The sequence below is a fragment of the Macrotis lagotis genome, chromosome 2 (assembly GCF_037893015.1).
Source record: "Macrotis lagotis isolate mMagLag1 chromosome 2, bilby.v1.9.chrom.fasta, whole genome shotgun sequence".
NCBI lineage: Eukaryota > Metazoa > Chordata > Mammalia > Peramelemorphia > Peramelidae > Macrotis > Macrotis lagotis.
Genome location: NC_133659.1, coordinates 62,860,072 through 62,879,731, shown reverse-complemented (window position 1 = coordinate 62,879,731; position 19,660 = coordinate 62,860,072). Strand labels below are relative to the sequence as shown.

General features: G+C 35.9%; 2 protein-coding genes across 4 annotated transcripts in view; one reads left to right on the top strand and one right to left on the bottom strand.

Annotated features, from left to right (window-relative positions):
• FIRRM (FIGNL1 interacting regulator of recombination and mitosis) overlaps positions 1-11,254 on the bottom strand; it is a 78,503-nt gene extending 67,249 nt beyond the window's left edge. The window contains exons 1-5 of one of the 3 annotated variants that reach the window (XM_074221972.1): positions 11,092-11,171; positions 8,781-8,821; positions 2,682-2,770; positions 1,477-1,581; positions 582-722 (exon numbers count right to left, since the gene is read on the bottom strand). In XM_074221972.1, the coding sequence (XP_074078073.1) occupies positions 582-722; positions 1,477-1,581; positions 2,682-2,770; positions 8,781-8,817 (372 nt within the window). In that variant the 5' untranslated portion in view covers positions 8,818-8,821; positions 11,092-11,171. The other 2 variants (XM_074221974.1, XM_074221973.1) reach the window with 2 other exon arrangements.
• Positions 11,255-11,338: 84 nt separating this feature from the next.
• METTL18 (methyltransferase 18, RPL3 N3(tau)-histidine) lies at positions 11,339-19,066 on the top strand. Its single transcript, XM_074221977.1, has 2 exons — positions 11,339-11,432; positions 14,442-19,066. The coding sequence occupies exon 2, from the start codon at positions 14,701-14,703 to the stop codon at positions 15,823-15,825; it is 1,125 nt and encodes a 374-aa protein (XP_074078078.1). The 5' UTR covers positions 11,339-11,432; positions 14,442-14,700; the 3' UTR covers positions 15,826-19,066.
• Positions 19,067-19,660: the final 594 nt, after the last annotated feature.

Here is a 19,660-nt window from a genome sequence, read left to right as displayed (position 1 = left end):
GGCAGTCTATTAAAGTCTATGGGCTCCTTCTAGGAATGTTTTTAAGCATATAAAAACATAATACATAGGATTACAAAGGAAATTAATTTCAGTATGTTGAAATAACGATGTAATTTTTTTTCTCATTTAAGTCTAGGGACCCCAGGATTAGAACTCTTCTTTAGATGCTTTCTTGATCCATTTTCTTCTATTATCAGAATATATCTAGAGCTAAACCTTAAATCCCTATAATTTTTTAATACAATGAGATTTTCAATGAAATTTTTTTTATCAATATAAATGCAAAAAACCCAGACCAAAACAAAATCCAACGTTCCCCAGTTTATTGTGAAACAGAAGGACATAGGCATGCCTAGGGGTGTACATGTAATTTGGCCAGGCTGGATAAAATGCCAAATTCCTATTTTCCCTGCTTGACTAAGCTCAGTATAGATGTGGCAATTTTGTGATCTTGTACAAATCACTTAATCTCCAGGAGCCTCAGTTTCCTCATTTGTAAAATGAGGGTGTTGGACCAATTGATTCCAATAGTCTGAAGACTTTCTTTAGCTTATAAATTCAGAATTCTAATTGTTACCTACCTTGCAATGTACAAACGTGCTCTTGATTACATGAAGGACTGAAGAGGGAAGGCTGTGTATATTCTCTAGACCAATGGATTCCTGCATAGTACAAACATGTTGTACACATCCTTTAAGAGCTCCCAAGAGTTGAACCATTGACTAGAAAGGAGGAAGATTAAATAAGTGCTCTAAACACATATGCATGTGGATTTCAAATTGGTCTTGCTATATTATGTTATTCTTTTTTCAGGGAATGTCAGGGGAACTGAATCCAGTTCAACAAACATTGTTAAATTTCTCCTACTTCCAATGGGCCTGTGCAAGGTTCTGGGTACAAAAAAGACAAAAATTAAACTGTTCCTGTCCATATAAAAAAAACAACAACAAATATATAAAATAGAGAAAGGAGAATACATATAAAAATACAGTCATGAATTCTTGAAGTCAAACATTTGGGTATCAATAACTACCTCTAGAAACTAAATTTCAAACCTTGTATTGGTGCTGTTGGTCATTAATAATATATAAAGACTATGCATCAGAACAGGGATAATGCTGAATAGTATTTTTATCTGGAAGCATTCCTCTCTGAGGAATCTTCATTTTGAGGAAAGACCTGGGTCAGCCCTATGCTCCCTCCTCTCAACTCTCCTACTGCCTCTCCAGATTCCTCTTCCATGCCCCATTTAAGCATCTCTGCCACCCCACCTGCTTTAATTTCCAATGCCCTCTTATATGTGGTCCTCCTTTACTATGATATGAGCTCCCTCAAGTCAGGTCCCGGGTTTTTAGTGCTTAGATTTGCATTCCAAGAACTCACCAGTGTGTGGCATATAGTAAATGCTTACTAATTTGTTGACTTATCTAAATATTCTTTTAAAATCTTCTCTTTAATCAAAAGGATTTTACTCACTTGTAAAATATTTCTTAGTGTAGCCTGGAGTTCTAAATTTTGACTTGATAATTCTCTTGCCTGACTGGATAAGTCATTCATCATATCATCAAATAATTTTACAGTCTGTGAAGGCAAAAAAATTTATATGGAGTGACAGAAATCTCTAAAATGTGACTTAATTTTAAAAGAACATGAAATAGTATACTTTGATATTATCTATTTAATACTGAAAACTTCTAAAATAATAAAGAAAAACATTACACACTGCTGCAATTACTATCTAAGAACACAGACTATGAAATTACTAATACTGACATTTGTTTTCTATATAACCCATAATTAAAATTCTAAAATAAAATTTTTATTTTTTTCATATATAGTTTTCAACATTCATGTTTTATAAGGTTTTGTGTTTCACAATTTTCTCTCTTCCATTCCTTCTCTCCATTCGAGCAAAAAAATCTGATATATATATATGGTATGTGTGTCCATCTGTCTCTCTCACATACATATATCCATATTCAGAATGGACTATACAATAGTTTCTCATGGGACATCATAGCTAGGCTTAAGATTATGGCTTCACCTTAGCACTATAATCTCTCTAAATGAACTAACTGAACAAGACTGATTTCGAGGTGTATTAAAGAGACTACTTTGAACCTTATAGGTACATTACAGATAATCATATATAAATCTGTTTTAGTTACAAATTTACTACCATGCTTTCTGGAGCAAAAGTATCTTCTGAGAACTTAAATCTGTCAATTGGTTAAATTTTCCTAATTTCACAGCTTTTGTTGTTGCTGATGTTCTTAAAGTTTATTTCAAAAATTCGGAATTCTTTTCTCCCTAGGCAGGGGAATTTCATAATTAGTATTAATATGATAATTATGAGAAATAAATAAAAATAATGAACTTAATTACTTTATTAGCAATCCTGAATTCTCATTTGGTCATTTAAACAAGAGGTATCAAAATTTGTCTAAGGGGCACATGAACTGATGGAAGTAATTTTGCCATGTAGCTAATAATTTTTTTTAATCCCAGTTAAATCCCAGGTCACACACTAATATGGGCCACAGTCAGAATATGAACTTGGAACTTCTTGACTCCAAGGCTGAATCTCTAATAGTTGATATTCTAAATACAAATATATTCTTGGGTCAAAGATTTCCTCCTTTTAATTTCTAAATATACAATACTATCCATAAATGTCATACCTTTGGTAATACTTGCGAAAAAAATGACTGTTCCAATGCTAAGTAGTTGATATGAGGTAGAAACATTTCTGTAAGAATCTTGAGAATTCCTATAAAGCAAAAGATTTGTGTGCTTTTATGAAAAGATTAATCAATCAATCAATAAATTTATGAAGAGACTACAGTATATTAATATATGGAAGAAAAATCTAAGCATGTTATTTTTTATAGCATATTTAATATTTCAAGCATATTTTTTCACAATCACTGTTATTAATGTCTTATTTCCAAATCACCTCCATTACACATGTATCACTCCTCTTTAGACTCTTCCCAAGAGTCACTTCTAATATGAGAATGGTAAAGATTACCTAGCAAACCTAATTAATATATCAAAAACTGACATTATAGGCAGGATTCCACATCCATGGTCCCCTACTTAAAAGTAGAAAGGGAATTGTTTTCTCGTCTTTCTTTGGGGCCAAAGTTTCTCATCACAATTTCACAACATTCAGTTTCAATTTTTGTTGTTCTTTACATTCACATTGTTGTAGTCATTGTGTATATTGTTTTTATAGATGTTCTTCATTTTTTATTGGTTTAAACAAGTATTTATTTAGGGCACATGACAGGCCCCAAGGTAAAGTAGTCAGGCCTTGTCCTCAAGGAGCTTACACTCTAAAAGGGAAGACAATACACAACAGGAAGCTAAATGAGGGGAAGCAGTTGGGGATAATGATGGTAGCATCAAAATCAAGCAGAGAAGCTGGTATGAAATGAGGAGTTCACTGGGCATTTGAGCCCTCTATAAAGGGAGGAAATCAGAGGAGTCTTTTGTTCTGTCCTTCCAGCTATCCTATCAGAGAAACAAAGGCAAAACTGAGGTTATAAAAGATTTGAATAGGAAAACTAAAAAAATCTCCATGATGCTGAGTTTCCCATCATGAGTTAGTGGGGGAGGAATAATGATAGAAATCAAGCAGAAGCAAACAAACAAGAAACCAAACAAAGCTTTTAATAATCTTTGTATTTATCATATTCAGCATTTCTTCTGGCATGGTAATATTCCATCATTATATCTGTGTATCACAATTTGTTTAATCATTCCCAAGAAGATGGGCATTTACTTTTAAGTATTATCCAAAAAGATTTTCAATTTTAAAATGTAAAGAATAGTCATTTACTTGTTCTTAGCAGAAAAATCATCAGGTAACTGAAACCAAAAAAAGATATGCTTCTCAAGAAAATATTTTCCTTCATGTCAGATGGGATTATACAGATAAAGAGATTAAACAATTTACACCAGCAATCCCACTGAGATACACCTCCCCCCAAAAATCAACAAATAGTTATTAGGCACCTACTATTTGCCAAGCATGATGCTATACACAGAACAAAGAATAAAATCATCCCTAAATTGCAAAGTGCTGACTATGATAATAGGGCAACAAGTAAATCTGTAAGTACGTACTGTATAAATACAAATATATACAAAGTAGTGAAATTCAAGGTGGTTTGGATAGAGGGCACATTAGGGGATCAGGAAAAGCATCTTGAAAAAACTGGGGTTTCAGCTACATCCTGGAGGAAGAGAGACTCCATGAGACCAAAGCAAGAAGGAAGAATGTTCCAGGCAAGGGGGCCCACTAGTGCAGGTGTAGAGTGTGTGAGGAGTAGGGATGAGTTCTGTTTGGCCAGACAGAAGAGTCTTAATTTTATCTTTGACACAATAGGAAGTCCTGAAGCTTTTCTTTTCCCCTTTGGAGGCAACTGAAGTGAAATGACTTGCCCAGGGTCACACAACTAGGCTGAATTTGAATCAGGTCTTCCTGACTCCAGGATGGTGCTCTATTCAGGACACTATTGAGCTGCCTTTATCACTGGAGTTTTCTGAGTTGCAGTATATGTCAAACATCCATTGTAGTGGTGTTTTGTGCTGGCAGAGAATTGGAAACAAAATAAGCTAAGAGAGCACTAAGGAGGATTAAAGTTTAGATAAGGTTTCTGATCTGTAAATCAGGAACTTATTGGTAATATTTCAGAGAAAAGTTTCGGAAAAGTAGGGAACAAAATCTAGTCTATCAGGGTGAAGGATGAATAGCTTGTGAACCAAGAAGTAGAGACCTTTAAACTACTTATCAGCACTCTCCATCTTGCAAGTTTCACCCCTTTATACTTTAGACTTTATCAATTATTCCCTTTTAACTCTTCAATTTCAATAAGATTTAGCTCAATATCATTACAATATGTTCAAATGATTTTATGATCTGAATATTAAATGTCACATCATAAAAAATTAGGAGAAAAGATCAAAGTATATGTAGCTATATCTGAGGGGAAATGCTTAATCAATGAAGAAATATAGGCAATTAAAAAAACTCAGCTATTTCCAATTACATAAAGCTGAAAATAACTTTTGTGAATGAAATCAATCTAACCAGGATAAGAAGGGAAAATAAGCACTTAAGAGCAGTAAGACAAAAAACTGCAACAAATACCTGATTAGTAGCTTATCGTCAACATAAATATATATATATATATATATATATATATATATATATATATATATATATATGTATGTACGTATGTATTTAGAATTTTTTCAAGGCAATGGGGTTAAGTGGCTTGCCCAAGGCCACACGGCTAGGTAATTATTAAGCGTCTGAGGCTGGATTTGAACCCAGGTACTCCTGACTCCAAGACCGGTGCTCTATTCACTGCACCACCTAGCCTCCCCCTATCAACATAATATATAAGAAAGTAAAAATAAAAATACAGAAAGCCAAAAGTCATTCCCTAATGGAGAATGGTCAAAGGATATTAATAAGTTATCAAAATAATCGCAGACTATTTATAACCATGCACAATACAAAAATTGTTTCATATCACTAATTATTTAAGAAACAGGCAGTTTTCAGATGAAGAAAAACTACCTATAGCTAGTGATCTGTCCACTGAGCCACCTAGCTGCCCCACTAATGCACTCTTGGTGGAGTTGTAAACTGATCTAACCATTCTGGAGAGCAATTTGGAGTCATGTCCAAAGGGCTATAAAATAGTGCCTTGGTCCCTGAACCCAGATCGCTCCAGAGGAGAAAATGAGGCTGGTGACTTGGCACAGCCCCCTCACTCAAGTCCAATTCACTTGCTTTCATGGCATCTTTTCCCTGAGGTCAAAATCTTCTTCCAGAATGAAGGATAGGGATTTCAGGGAAACCTGGAGGGATTTGCATGAACTGATGCTGAGTGAGATGAGCATAACCAGAAAAACACTGTATACCTACATGAGGGGTGATGTTCAACCTTGATGGACTTGCTCATTCCATCAGTGCAACAATTGGGAACAATTTTGGGCTGTCTGCAAAGGAGAGTACCATCTATATCCAGATAAGGAGCTGTGGAGTTTGAACAAAGTACAAGGACAATTCCCTTTAATTTGGAAAAAAAAAAAGATATCTTATTGTCTGATCTTGTTACCTCTGAGAATTCTGTTCTCTTTAAGGATATGATTTCTCTCTCATCACACCCAAACTGGATCAAGGTAAAAACATGGAAACAAAGTAAAGACTGACAGAGTGCTATCTGTGGGGTGGGGGTGGGGGAGGGAAGCAAGATTGGGGGAGAATTGTAAAACTCAAATAATATCTTTAATTAAAAAAAAAAAAAGAATGAAGGATAGGAAGGGTGGCTAGGTGGCGCAGTAGATAAAGCACCAGCCCTGGTGTCAGGAGTACCTGGGTTCAAATCCGGTCTCAGACACTTAATAATTACCTAGCCGTGTGGTCTTGGGTAAGCCACTTAACCCTATTTGCCTTGCAAAAACTTAAAAAAAAAAAAGAATGACGGATAGGGGTAGGGGCAGCTAGGATAGAGTGGATAGAGTAAGGGCCCTGGAGTCAGGAGGCCCCTGAGTTCAAATCCAGCCTCAGACTCTTAATAATTACCTAGCTGTGTGGCCTTGGCAAGTCACTTAACCCCACTGCCTTGCAAAAACAAAAAAAGAATGAAGGATAAACATCATCATCATCATCTCCACTACTAGGTCTATATCCCAAAGGAATCATCAAAAACAGAGACTCATGCACAAAAATATTTATAGTAGCTCTTTTCTTGGTGGCAAAGAATTGGAAATTGAGGGGTTGCCCATCAACTGGGGAATGGCTGAATAAGTTGTAGTATAGGAGTACAATGGAATATTATTATTCTTTAGAAATTACAAGGGGTGGCTAGGTGGCATAGTGGATAAAGCACTGGCCTTGGAGTCAGGAGTACCTGGGTTCAAATCCAGTCTCAGACACTTAATAATTACCTAGCTGTGTGGCCTTGGGCAAGCCACTTAACCCCATTTGCCTTGCAAAAAAACCTAAAAAACAAAAATTACAAGCAGGCAGATTTCAGAAAAACCTGGAGAGATTTACCTGAATTTATACTAGTAAAGTGAATAGAACCAGAAGAACATTGTACATAGTAACAGTAACATTATGCAACGATCACTCTATGATAGATTTAGTTCTTCTTAGCAATAAAGTAATCAAAGACAATTCCAAAAGACTTGTGAAGGGAAATGCTATCCACATCTAGAGAAAGACTTATGGAGTCTGAATACAATACTCATTTGATTCTCCTAAAAAGATGAGGTAGGCACTATTAATTCATGATGCCTAATCTTGTTCCCTGAGGAATAAAATGTAACTCCCTAGCTAAAAGTGAGGGATTAATGGGTAGGGAGGAAGTTAAAGAGAGGAAATGATTGCATTGTAAAAACAAAAGACATCAATAAAACTTTTAAAAAATAAAACTAACATTAAAAAACAAATCATACCAGAAAAGGAAGCTAATTAGAATCTCTAGCTTCCTTAAATGCTCACCAGAACCGATACTTCTTATGTGAGACCTTTCCTAATCTTCCCAGCTGTTAGTACTTCTTAATAACTACCTTACTTTGTATTTATGTTGCACACAAAAGCAGTCTAGTGAGTGAATCACACTCAAGAAATTAAGATCTGGGTTCAAGTCCAAATTCTTAAGTGCACTGGCTATGACCTTGAATAAATCACTTAATGGTTGTAATAGCTGCTTAAAAAAAGTTATTACCATTTTAGGCAGCAATAAAATAGATACAATATCAAGGATTTGGGTGATGATGATCCTGGTGAACTTTGTTCTGGTCAAGCTAAACCTGGAGCATTAAATTGTTTTGTCCTGGGTGCCATATTTTAGGAAGGATAAAATAGTGAGGGTACAATGGGGGGGGGGGGGTGTCTGAATAAAATAGGGAATTATCTTTATACCATTTGGAGAAATTGGGGGAGCACATGATAGTTGTCTTCAATATCTGAACATGGAAAAGAGATTAGTCTTGTTCTACCTGGCACCAACTAGAAAAACTAGTGTTAAGTTTAAAGAAGCAGACTTCTGCTTGGTAAAAATAAAATACAATCAAGAGTTGACCAAGAATGAAATAGGCTACTTCAGAAAGAAGTGCATTATTCTTCACTACAGAGAGCTTTAATAAAAGATTGAATGACCAGTTGTACGATACAGAGTAAATGGGATTCTTTGCAAGGAGTGGTTTAGATGAGATGGCCTTTGAGGTCTCTTCAACTCTGCAACAGGGGAAACAGGCCTGTATCTGTGATTTCCTTGGGTAAAAACTCTCTAAATGAGAAAACTCTCTATCAACGCAAGTCAGCATTTTTACTGCAACATAGTCTCCCAGAGTTGCTTAGATCCTGCTCAAGGTCATACAGCTAGAATGTGTCAAGAGCAATCAATCCTTTGTTCTTCTGGGTCTGACTGCAGCTCTCTACTTTATTATGTCTGCTCTCTTTCCAACTCTGAATTTTGTCATTAATAAATACAAACTTATTCATATATACCACAAAACCAGAAGTGTGAAGAGGACACAGTTCTGACATTTTTAAAAGTGTGACTAAATTTTCCTTTTTTAATAAAAGAAAGCACTGTAACTTGAGAATTGGGTCAAATACTTTATGTTCACTAAAAGTAACAGAGCTAAAAGAAATAAAGAAATGGAAATTTATTTATTTTTGCAGAGAGCAAGAACAATAATAGAATCTAGACTCAATAGAAACACATAATCAAGACATTCTTACTTACGTAAGTGATCGTTCCAGTTATCAGAACACTGATACATAGAGTAAACCTATTAAGGAATAACCACTCTAATTTGAAATATGCACCACTTTGAAAATGGACTTTTCAACAACCTGGAAACATAGTCGTTTCAATAAGACCCTTTCTTGGAATGCAGTGTCATTATATATGAATATATTTAGAAGCAACCTATTTTTTAAACTGAATACTGGAAATTCTGTTAGTACAGGCCTCAACAAAAATACTGTTTATAAACATAGCTTGACCTCAATCAAGCCAATTCAGCATAAAGTCATCGGTTATTTAGCATCGAAGGTTATCTTTTTTATTGTAAGATTTAAAATAAAGTCTTGATTAACATGTAAATCAGAAAACATATATTTAGAGCTAGAAAGAACCTTAGGATTATCTAATTCAGCCCCTTTAACATGAGGAAACTGAGACTCAGAGAGATAAAACAATTTGTTCAAAATCACAAAAGCAGTAAATGGCAAATTCAGGATTCAAGCCTAGCTCCTTTGATATAAATCTAATTAAGGGTTTAAAGAGATGTCTATTTCATACTACATAATTCAGATCCAATACAATATTAAATTTCACCTTTTAGAATTTCTACAAATGGGGACAGCAAGGTGGCACAATGGATAGAGCACTACCTCTATAGTCCAGAGGACCTGAATTCAAATCCAGCCTCAAACACTTAATAATTGCCTAGCTGTGTGACCTTGGGCAAGTCACTTAACCTCATTGCCTTAAATAAAAAAATTTTTTAAAATCTCTTCAAATATCAATGGTAAGTCCCAAATAAAAGTTATCCTATATAGTTTTCTCTGAATGAAGATTATTAAAAAAAATTCCTATATGGCATAGATCCCTTAATATTTTTTGATTATTGGTCGGTTATTTTCTCTGAATGCTTTTAAATGCACAAAATATGATGCATAATATCCCAAAACCAATTATGTTGAAATAGTTATTTTTTTTAAGTTCATAGATCATAATTCTTTCCCCACTTGCAAAATAAGGGGATTATAAAAACCTCAAGTCTTTTCTATTTCTTGTAGTCTATAAGATATTGTTTTAGGATTAGTGAAATATTAAAAGTTTTTCCCCTCACCTGATAATCAAGAATCTGAACTAGACTTCAAATGATCTTAGTTTGAATTCTAGCTCCAACCCTTAGAACCTAGGCGACTTAAGGTTTATTAGCTAACCTTTCTTTTATTAAAAAAGTTAAACTCTTCCCAGTACTTTGCAAGGTTGTAAGATATATATGACACTGGGTTCTACCAAATTCTAATATTTAACCCTTCAAATTCATTTGGTTTTTACTTCTAAGGTCACGTTTTTATTTTTTACTTTTGCACATTATAAAATCCACTTTTGAGAATATTTTCTCTTGGAATCTGAAAATGGGTCACAGATTTTAGTTTTGTTTTTTGGCAAGGCAATGGGGTTAAGTGGCTCGCCCAAGGCCACACGGCTAGGTAATTCTTCAGTACTCCTGACTCCAGGGCCGGTGCTCTATCCATTGTGCCACTTAGTCGCCCCTGGGTCACAGATTTTACAGCTGACCTTAAAGTCAATCTAAGACGATTTTAACTCCCTCATCTATTCTGCTGTTATTTCATATAGCTAAAGAGTTTGAGATGAGAATCTCAAGCATTTTATCAACCACACTACGCTGCCTCTAAACATCTAGTTCAAACTCATTTTATAGTCAAAGAAAATGAGTACCGGAGAGGGTCAGTTTTTTAACTGTCTCAGGTGGTCGTTGAAAACACTGCTACAATCTTTTTATGCAATGTGTATTTATATAAGAAAAACCTCTATAAAATAACGCTTACAGAAGTTTTTTTCAGTTACTTTGGCAGTGTCCAACTCTTTGGTGCCCCCCCCATTTGGGAATTCCTCGGCCAAGATAGGTTTGCTAATTCCTTTCCCAGCTCATTTTACAGATGGGGAAACCGAGGCAGCAGGGTGCTGGCGGGAACTGGAGGCAATCTTCCGTAGCTCTCCTTTGTGTAAGGGGCATGTGGCATCCGGGTACTTGTAGAAGCCCCGGGCCCAGCGGCGTGGATTCTCCTCCGCCCAAGGGCCTCCAGGGCTTGGGGAGGAACAGCCGCGGGCTAGAGACGACCCCCGGCGGGCCGCGGGGACCAGCGAGGCCTCTCCGACACAGCCGGGGTGAGGGGAGCAAGCCCTTCCTTCGGCTTGCTTACGCAGCGCGCATGCGCGCACCCCGGCCGAGGGGGCGGGGCTGGGCCCCCGCGTCCCCGCGTCCCCCCCGACCCGGCCGACATTCAAGGATATGAGGAGCCGGGGCAGGACGGAGGGCAGCTCCTGTCGACACAGGCCCTCGGGCCAGCCCGCCAGCTCTTCCAGCGCCGCGGCGCTCACCGGCTCCGCGCGGCCCTCGGACATTCCTCTGGAGCAGACTTCAAATCCGTCCCGCCCTTTCCCGGCGCCGGAAATAGTCCTCCGCGGTCCCGACAGGCTCCGCGAACTCCCTCCCAAGATCCCCCGGGACGTCGGCGGCGGATTGGAGCAGAGCGGAAGGGAGTTACTACGCGTGCGCACGGCGCGGGGGCCGTCCCGGAAGTGGGAGGCGGCTGCATTCCCTAGCGGAGTGGGAGCTTCAAACTCAGGATGGCGGTGAGTGGGCCCGTCCGGAGGGTCACTGGGGCCGGGGAGGGGGCGTGTTGAGCCGCACATGTGGAATCTGTAAAATGGGAATAATAACTTTCCTTACTTTCCAGAGTATTTATGAAATAGCAACTACTTGGGGGCGGCTAGGTGGCGCAGTGGCTAGAGCACCGGCCCTGGAGTCAGGAGAACCTGAGTTCAAATACGCCCCCAGACACATAATAATTCCCTAGCTGTGTGGCCTTGGGCAAGCCACTTCACCCCATTCCCTTGCAAAAATAACACCCTAAAAAAAAATGAAATGCCATCTACCTGCTAGGAATTGTGCCAAGCCCTGGGGATATAAAGAGGGTCAAAAAGACAGTCCCGCCCCTGGCAAGGGGGTTCACTAAAAACATGCATACAAAGTAAACTTCTATATAGGATAAATAGGTAATAGCGGTAAGGCGGTAGAATTTTTTTGAATGTCACATTTTTTCAATTATGTTCAGATAGTTTTCAACATTATTTTTTTAACCTTTTGAAAAAGTCCCCCATTTTTCTCCCTCCTCCCCTCCATGACAGTGAGTAATCTGATGTAGATTGTACGTGTTTTTCCAATTTAAATATTTTATTATAATCTATTTATTCAGCAAATGCAACCTTAGTTTTCACCAATTTTTTTTTTTAAGTTTTTGCAAGGCAGTGGGGTTGTGGTTTGCCCAAGGCCACACGTCTGGGTAATTAAATGTCTGGGGTCGGATTTGAACTCAAGTACTCCTGACTCCAGGGCGGGTTCTCTATCCACTGTCCCATCTTTTTTTGGGGGGGGGGGCAAGGGTTTGAGTTTTACATTTTTCTCTCTCCATTCCCTCCCCACTCCCCCTGACAGAAAGCATTCTAATGTAGGCTCTATTGTGTAATTATGTTTTTATATTTTCATATTAGTCATGTTGTGAAAGAAGAATCAGAATTAAAGGGGGGGAAACATGAGAAAAAATAAATTAAAAAAATTATATGCTTCTTCATTCACATTTACTAGTTTTTTCTTTGAATGTGAATGGCGTTTTCCATCACAAGTCCTTTAGAATTATTTTTGATTGTTGTACTGCTGAGATGAACAAGATCATCACATAATGTTGCTGTTAAATATGTACAATGTTCTCCCGGCTCTACTCACATTGCTGAGCATCAGTTCATACAAGTTTTTCCAGATTTTTGGTTTGTTTTGTTTTGGTTTTGATTTTTGCAAGGCAAATGTTAAGTGACTTGCCTAAGATTACACAGCTAGGTAATTATTAAATGTCTGAGGCTGAATTTGAACTCAGATCCTCCTGATTTCAGGGCTAGTGCTCTATCCACTGCACCACCTAGCTAGCTGCCTCTTTCCAGGTTTTCCTGAAACCTCTCCCCCCATATTCTCATGATTTCTTGCAGAACAATAATATTATATCTCATCCCTGTACCTCAGTTTGTTCAGCCAAACCCTAAGTGATGGGCATGCCCTCCATTTCCAATTTTTTTTTAAGGCTATACACTAAGAGCTTCCTACAGAAGGTCATATTTTAGAGGATCACATGAGATAAAATTTGTAAAATGCTTTGCATTTTAATATACTATTAAATGCTAGCTATAGTAATTATTATTCTTAGATTTGGAATCTGAAAGATCTGGTCTGAATCCTGCTTCCATGCTTTGAAAATAAAATTTTAACGTACTGTTAAATATAGTTGTTACTAATATTGAAGTGGGATCAGAAATCCCACCTCTGACACTTAGATGGGCACAGGCAAATCACTTAACTGGACTAAATCTTGGTTTCCTCTGAAATGGGAGATTAATGATACCCATAATACCTCTATAAAGGACTTTACAAGAGTTTTTAAATATTATAAAAATAGCAGTTATTATTATCATCTTAGTCATCATTATGAAAACAAATTAGATCCCCGCTGAAAGTGAACTAGTTTTGGAAACAGAATCTGCTACCAATCATTGGTTTCTATGGCACAATACCTGGAGACCCTGGAAGTGTATGTATTTGCCCTTCTTTCATGGGGGATTTTTACTGTATGATTTCTAAGGTCCCTTCAAACTCTCTATCTGTAACCTAATTCAGTCCCTTCATTTGAAAGAAAAGGAAATTGAGTCCCAGAAAGGTTAACCTTACATAACTGGTAAAGAGAAGAACTATATTCAAACTCAGCTTTTCTGACTCCAAATCTAGGTTTGCTTCCTTCTTTATGGTCATATGAAATGGGTTAGTTTGTTGAATTCTAGATATCTTATATAACACTCTCTCTCTCTCTCTCTCTCTCTCTCTCTCTCTCTCTCTCTCTCTCTCTCTCTCTCTCTCTCTATCCATATATATATATATATGTATATATATATATATATGTAAAAAAATCTACCTTTGTCATCCTTTCTTCTCTCTTTGTTCATTTCTCTCATCTAGTCATGCCAGATTCACCAGGATCTAGCTTCTTGGAACATAGGATCATGTGTTTACAGTATACTGTTCCCTTGTCTATCCCTGATAACTCTTCCTGGACCTGTACTACTTCCAGAGTACTCTGCTTTCTCTTTCCACAGCCCCCCTGTAGTTTGAACTTTTTCCGAAGGAAAGCAGTTTGACTGATACAATTTAAAGTAAGATGCCTGAAAGCCATGCCACCTGATTTTATCTTTTTAACTTCCAGATTTAATAAATGTTTGTTGATTTGGAACCTACCAGAGGTTTGAATTTGTTAAATAGATCCTTTGTTAAACCAAATATACTTATAATTGGTGAAACTTCAGCTAGTATAACAATTATTTTTAATTCCCCAATTAAGAAAAAAACTTTTCTAGTCAAGGGGATCCAAGATAGCTATATTAAGCTGTTGGTGCTTTTCATAACTTTTTTCCTTTGGCAAGAAAGTAACAAACAAGAAAGTGATCCTATATGCAAATCTTTTATTTATTGGGGTATTTATATCACAAATCAGTAAACTGAAATTTTCATTTGATAAATTCAATTTTATTTCTTTTTTTCTTTAGCAAAATTGAAAAAAGCATGCTAGACAACAGTGAACTGAAGAACAATGCACTTGTGACTAGAGATACAGATATCTGGAGAGAGATTATTTCACCTTAACAACTCACTAGTGGCATTTTCCAGGAAGAATTTATTTTAACAAATTCATTGGATGAGTATTGAAATTTCCTAAAAGCAATAGTGATTTTCACCATTACTTTATATTTTGCTTATGGTTACAAAACACTTTGTATATCAGAGTTCTTTCCATTTAATGAAAAGATGGCATTCCAATTTAATTTTACTATAGACAGCCACCTAGAAAATGAATTATCAGCCCTTGGCGATGAGGCCTTAGACCTGGAATCATCAGGAAAGACATCGTTCTTAGAAAATCAGAAAGAAAAACTGAAAGAAAAATGGTCTTCAAAAGACTGTGACTTATCTAAGGAGCCCTTATGGGGATGCAAATCATCACCAGAAGTTCAGGCTTCTCAAGTCTGTGACAACTCACTGATTAAGTCAGATGAAATCACAAGAGATTTGGAACCAGAAGAAAAGCAACCTTGTTTGAAAGTGGCCAAAGAACATGATATCCCTAAAGATTTAAAGAAAGTGATAGAAAATAAAGTGACAGAAGTTATACCAGATCTCCAACATGGAAATTTGTCAGTAGTGAAAATGACCCTTTTGAAAGACAACTCTTGTGGAGAAGATATAATATCCAAAAGCCTTTCTTCTCACTCTGATCTCATCACAGGTATCTATGAAGGAGGTATGAAAATCTGGGAATGTACCTTTGACCTTCTAGCTTATCTAACTGATGAAGAAGTACAGTTTGCTGGGAAAAGAGTGTTAGACCTTGGCTGTGGAGCAGGACTTCTGGGTATCATTGCTCTCAAAGGAAAAGCTAAAGAAATTCACTTTCAAGATTATAATAGCACTGTAATTGATGAAATAACCATACCAAATGTAATAGTGAACTCCAATTTTGAATGTGAAGATGATGAAATAAGCGAGCCAGATTTGAAAAGGCGAAGGAACGCAAACCCAGCACAACAACTCTTAAGCAAATGTCGATTCTTTTCTGGGGAATGGTATGAGTTTTCCAAACTTGTGCTAAGCAGCAAAAAAGATTTTGCAAAATATGACATCATTCTTACCTCTGAGACCATTTATAATCCAAGCTATTACAGTCCTTTTCACCAAACTTTATCTAATTTGTTGGATGAAAATGGACAAGTGTTTTTAGCCAGTAAGGCACATTACTTTGGTGTTGGAGGTGGTGTTCATCTCTTTCAGAAATTTATAGAGGAAAGGAATGTATTTGAAACAAGGACACTTAAAATAATTGATGAAGGACTAAAGAGAATCTTAATTAAAATGACCTTTAAGCATACTCATTGAAATCCAAATTCAGTATTTTTTTAAATTTAAATTTAAAATTGTCAAATAAAATATTTTTGCTTCAAGAATCAATTTTCTTTTTAGAAAATAAGAGATAATCTGTCCTAACAGAAATAGGAACAGTGAGAGAATGATACACCTAAATACCCTTTATTGATTGATAATTTTTGGATAAATACATGTTTTCTATTCTCATTTCTTGTTAAATGAAATTGTTTTCCAAAATATTTACCATCTGTTATCTGAAATTTGTAGACTTCCTTCCCAACCTTTTAGACCATAAAATCAAAAGTGGTATCTAGTCAGATGTTCTTAGTTTAATTTTATAATTAAAATAAGCATCAGCAAAAAGATTGTAGACAAACATGAAGCACAGCATGTCCTAAAAATCTTAGTGCAGTTTTACATTTTAATAGCTTTAGAAATGCTACACACTTAGAAAAAATATTTGTAATGTTAGTTCTTTAAAATACTTATCTATTTAATCAATTTTCAAACTTTGTAAAAACTTTTATAGACATTGCTAAGGAATAGAAAGGATTGTATTTGTAATCCTGGTCTTAAAATCATCCCAACAAAAAGGTTTTCATGCACACATGATAGTTTTGATGCGACCACATGAGAAAAACTCTTAATAGAGATGGATGGATCAAGTGACACATCTTGAGAACCATCTCTACCAGTCCTTTGGTCTGAAAAAGTATCATCCAAAAACTGTCAAACAATATTTAATGACAGAGTGCTCCATCTTATTAAAATGTTTTATTCAGAAACCTAAATTGTATAAAGGAAATTTTTTAAAAGCATTCAAATTATTGTTTTTGTAAATTTGGAGCATTTATGCTTCTGAAGTTATTAAAATGTTCTAGATTTTGGGGATATCTTGTTTAGAAAGTAATCAAATTCTAGAAATTTTTTTTAAAAAGTTTTTCTCTCCAGTAAGGGTTATTAGGTAGATTAAACAATTTAATTAGTGCTTGCTAGAGCTTGAGAAAAGGGATGAGTAAGAAATTATAACTTGACTGATCTGAAGGAATTTAGCATTTCAACAAGCATTTTAGTATATGCTGGTGCGAAGGATACAATTACAGTAAATGAAACAATCTCAGATCACAGGGAAGAGAGAAGGGAATAAACTTCTCTATAGAGCCTATTATGTATTAAGCACTTTACAAATATCTCCTTTGATCCTCACCACCGAGTAGTGCTATTTGTTAACATTCTATTATTGAGGAAGCAGGTAAACAGATTTTCTAAGGCAGGATTTGAACTCAAGCCTTTCTCACTCTGTTACTTTCTCACTAAATACCTGGCGGTATTTAGAAATTGCTGTTTGTCCAGGTAGGTGTCTATGTTGGAAGTTGAAATAAGGTATTCCAGATTCCCAAGTCTTTTATTTTACTATACCATGCTTCCTCTATCTTTACACAAAGACAAAAAACCTACTGTCCTTTCCCCCAAGGAGCTTACATGTTACTGGGAAAGATGGAGTGGTTAGCATATATGTACACTTGCATGTATAGGGTGGTAGGGAAGGAGCAGTCCCTTTGATGTGAGGGCTTTGCCAAATACATTTAGGGTTGCTCATCCACCTTTAATGACCAACCCTTCACCCATGTCACACCTGTGGCTCCAAGAAGCTATAGCAAACACAACAGCCACCACCCTGCTAAAACCATTTCTACAGACAGGCTAAACCAGGTTAAGGATAATAAACACACCTCAAACCTGTAAGTGAGTTAGGGAGATCCTACCCCAAGCATTTGAAGACTTCTCAGCAATAGAATGGGCAGGTGAGAACAATTTAACCTAGAGCTTGCTTGGTTAGTCATCAGACACCAAGGTCATTGCTATATTCTGGGTTTTCTCCAGTCCTGACTTTTGTTTTGCCCCTGGTCTTTGATGACTGTAGGAATGAAACTGGTGACTTTGTGCAACTTTGTCTAACTTAAATCCAATTCAGCTGCAAGTCAAGATATTACCTTGTGATGTCATCAGCCCTCTTGGAAAACAAAAGATAGTAACAAGACAAAGTAAATGTAAAGAATGTAGCAAATATAGAATAGATATAAAGTTAGAGAAAATAATTTTAAAATGAAGAGATAACTGGGATGATCAGAAAAGGTGAAGGTCAAATTGTAGAGGCTTCATAACCAAGCTGAAGAGTGTATTTCATCCTATATGTAATAGAAAACAAAGACTTTAAAATAAGAATATTAATTTATGTAGAGGACAGAATACCAGAGAGACTAGATATAGGGAGACCAATCAGGATATTTCATTAGTTCAAGAGAAAAGTTTTAAAAAAATGACCTGAACAACCTGAATAGCAGGGTTGACTAGATGGTCCATATTTATAAAATACAACTGCATATCTGACAATATATTAAGGATGGGGGGGATGTGAGCAAAAGGAGTCAATGATTCCCAAATTGAAATATTGAGAACCCCCCCAAAAAATAAAACTTTGATATGGGTTATGCCTCCATGGTTACCATACCTAACTCAGTAAATCACACTTATACTCAGTAATTCTTGATTTGTAGAAATGTGACAGTCTCTGTCTTCTACTGAAAGGATACGAGATATACACAAATATAAAAGATCAGACAATGATCTCGTTTTTTAAAAAAAAATCCACAGTATTTTTTTCCAATTACATACAAAGACAATTTTTAACATTCATTTTTCTAAAATATTGAGTTCCAAATTTTCTCCTTCATCTCCCTCCCTAAAACAGCAGTTTTATAAAACAATCTCCATTTCATACTATTTATTTTTTTTTGATTTCACATATATTTAACAGTCAGCAGCTTCAATTACTTTTCAGGAAAGGCATTTACTTGAGTAAATACAATGACAATAATTGGTATATCTCATTCCCCACAAAAATCTGGGGCATATTTTCCTTCGAATAAAGCATCCATCGTAGAATGAGTATAAATTTAAAGAAAAACAGTAATGATTTATTGTATGATTTATACAAGCATAATATCTGGCCCTAAAAGTTCTCTCTTTTCATAAAATCCTAGGATAGCTCCTCTTACAGTTAGCTCCCTAGTGAGTTTTTAGGACCTGTAACTGTAGCCAAACTTTTCTTTTCCACCATTCTACTTCTTCTGTTAATCTAGGCAATTGTTATTTTTGTTAATATTCTTCCATTTCACTTTAATTGTTAAATTTATTGGCATTTAATTGAGCAAAATAACTCCTTGTAATTCCTTTAATTTCATCTGTTAGTGTATAGTTACCCTTTTCATTTTTGATATTAGTAATTTGTTTTTCTTTTAAAAAAATCAAATTAACCAGTTAACGTGATTTTTTCACAAAACCGATTTCTAGTTCTATTTATTAATTCAATGAGGTTTTTTTTTTTAGGTTTCTGCTAGGCAATGGGGTTAAGTGGCTGGCCCAAGGTCATACAGCTAGGTAATTATTAAGTGTCTGAGACCAGATTTGAACCCAGGTACTCCTGACTACAGGGCCGGTGCTTTATCCACTACGCCACCTAGTTTTACTTTTATTAATTTTGCCTTTAAGTTTTAGGATTTCCAATATAGTGTTTAATTGGATTTAAATTTTTTTCTGTTTTTAGTTTTTTTAATTACATACCCAATTCATTAGTTTGCTCTTCCTCTTATATTGATAAAAGCATTTAGAGATACATAATTTCCCTCAAGTCCCTATTTTCACTCTAGTCCATACGTTTTTATATGTCATTCTCTTAAATAAAATTATTCAATGTTTCTATGATTTGTTCTTCAACCCATTCATTTTTTTTAAGATTAGGTTGTTTAATCTCCAATTAATTTTTAATTTATATTTCTTTGACCCT

Coding starts and splice junctions, on each gene's coding strand:
- METTL18 (XM_074221977.1), top strand. CDS start 14,701: ATGGCATTCCAATTTAATTTTACTATAGACAGCCACCTAGAAAATGAA.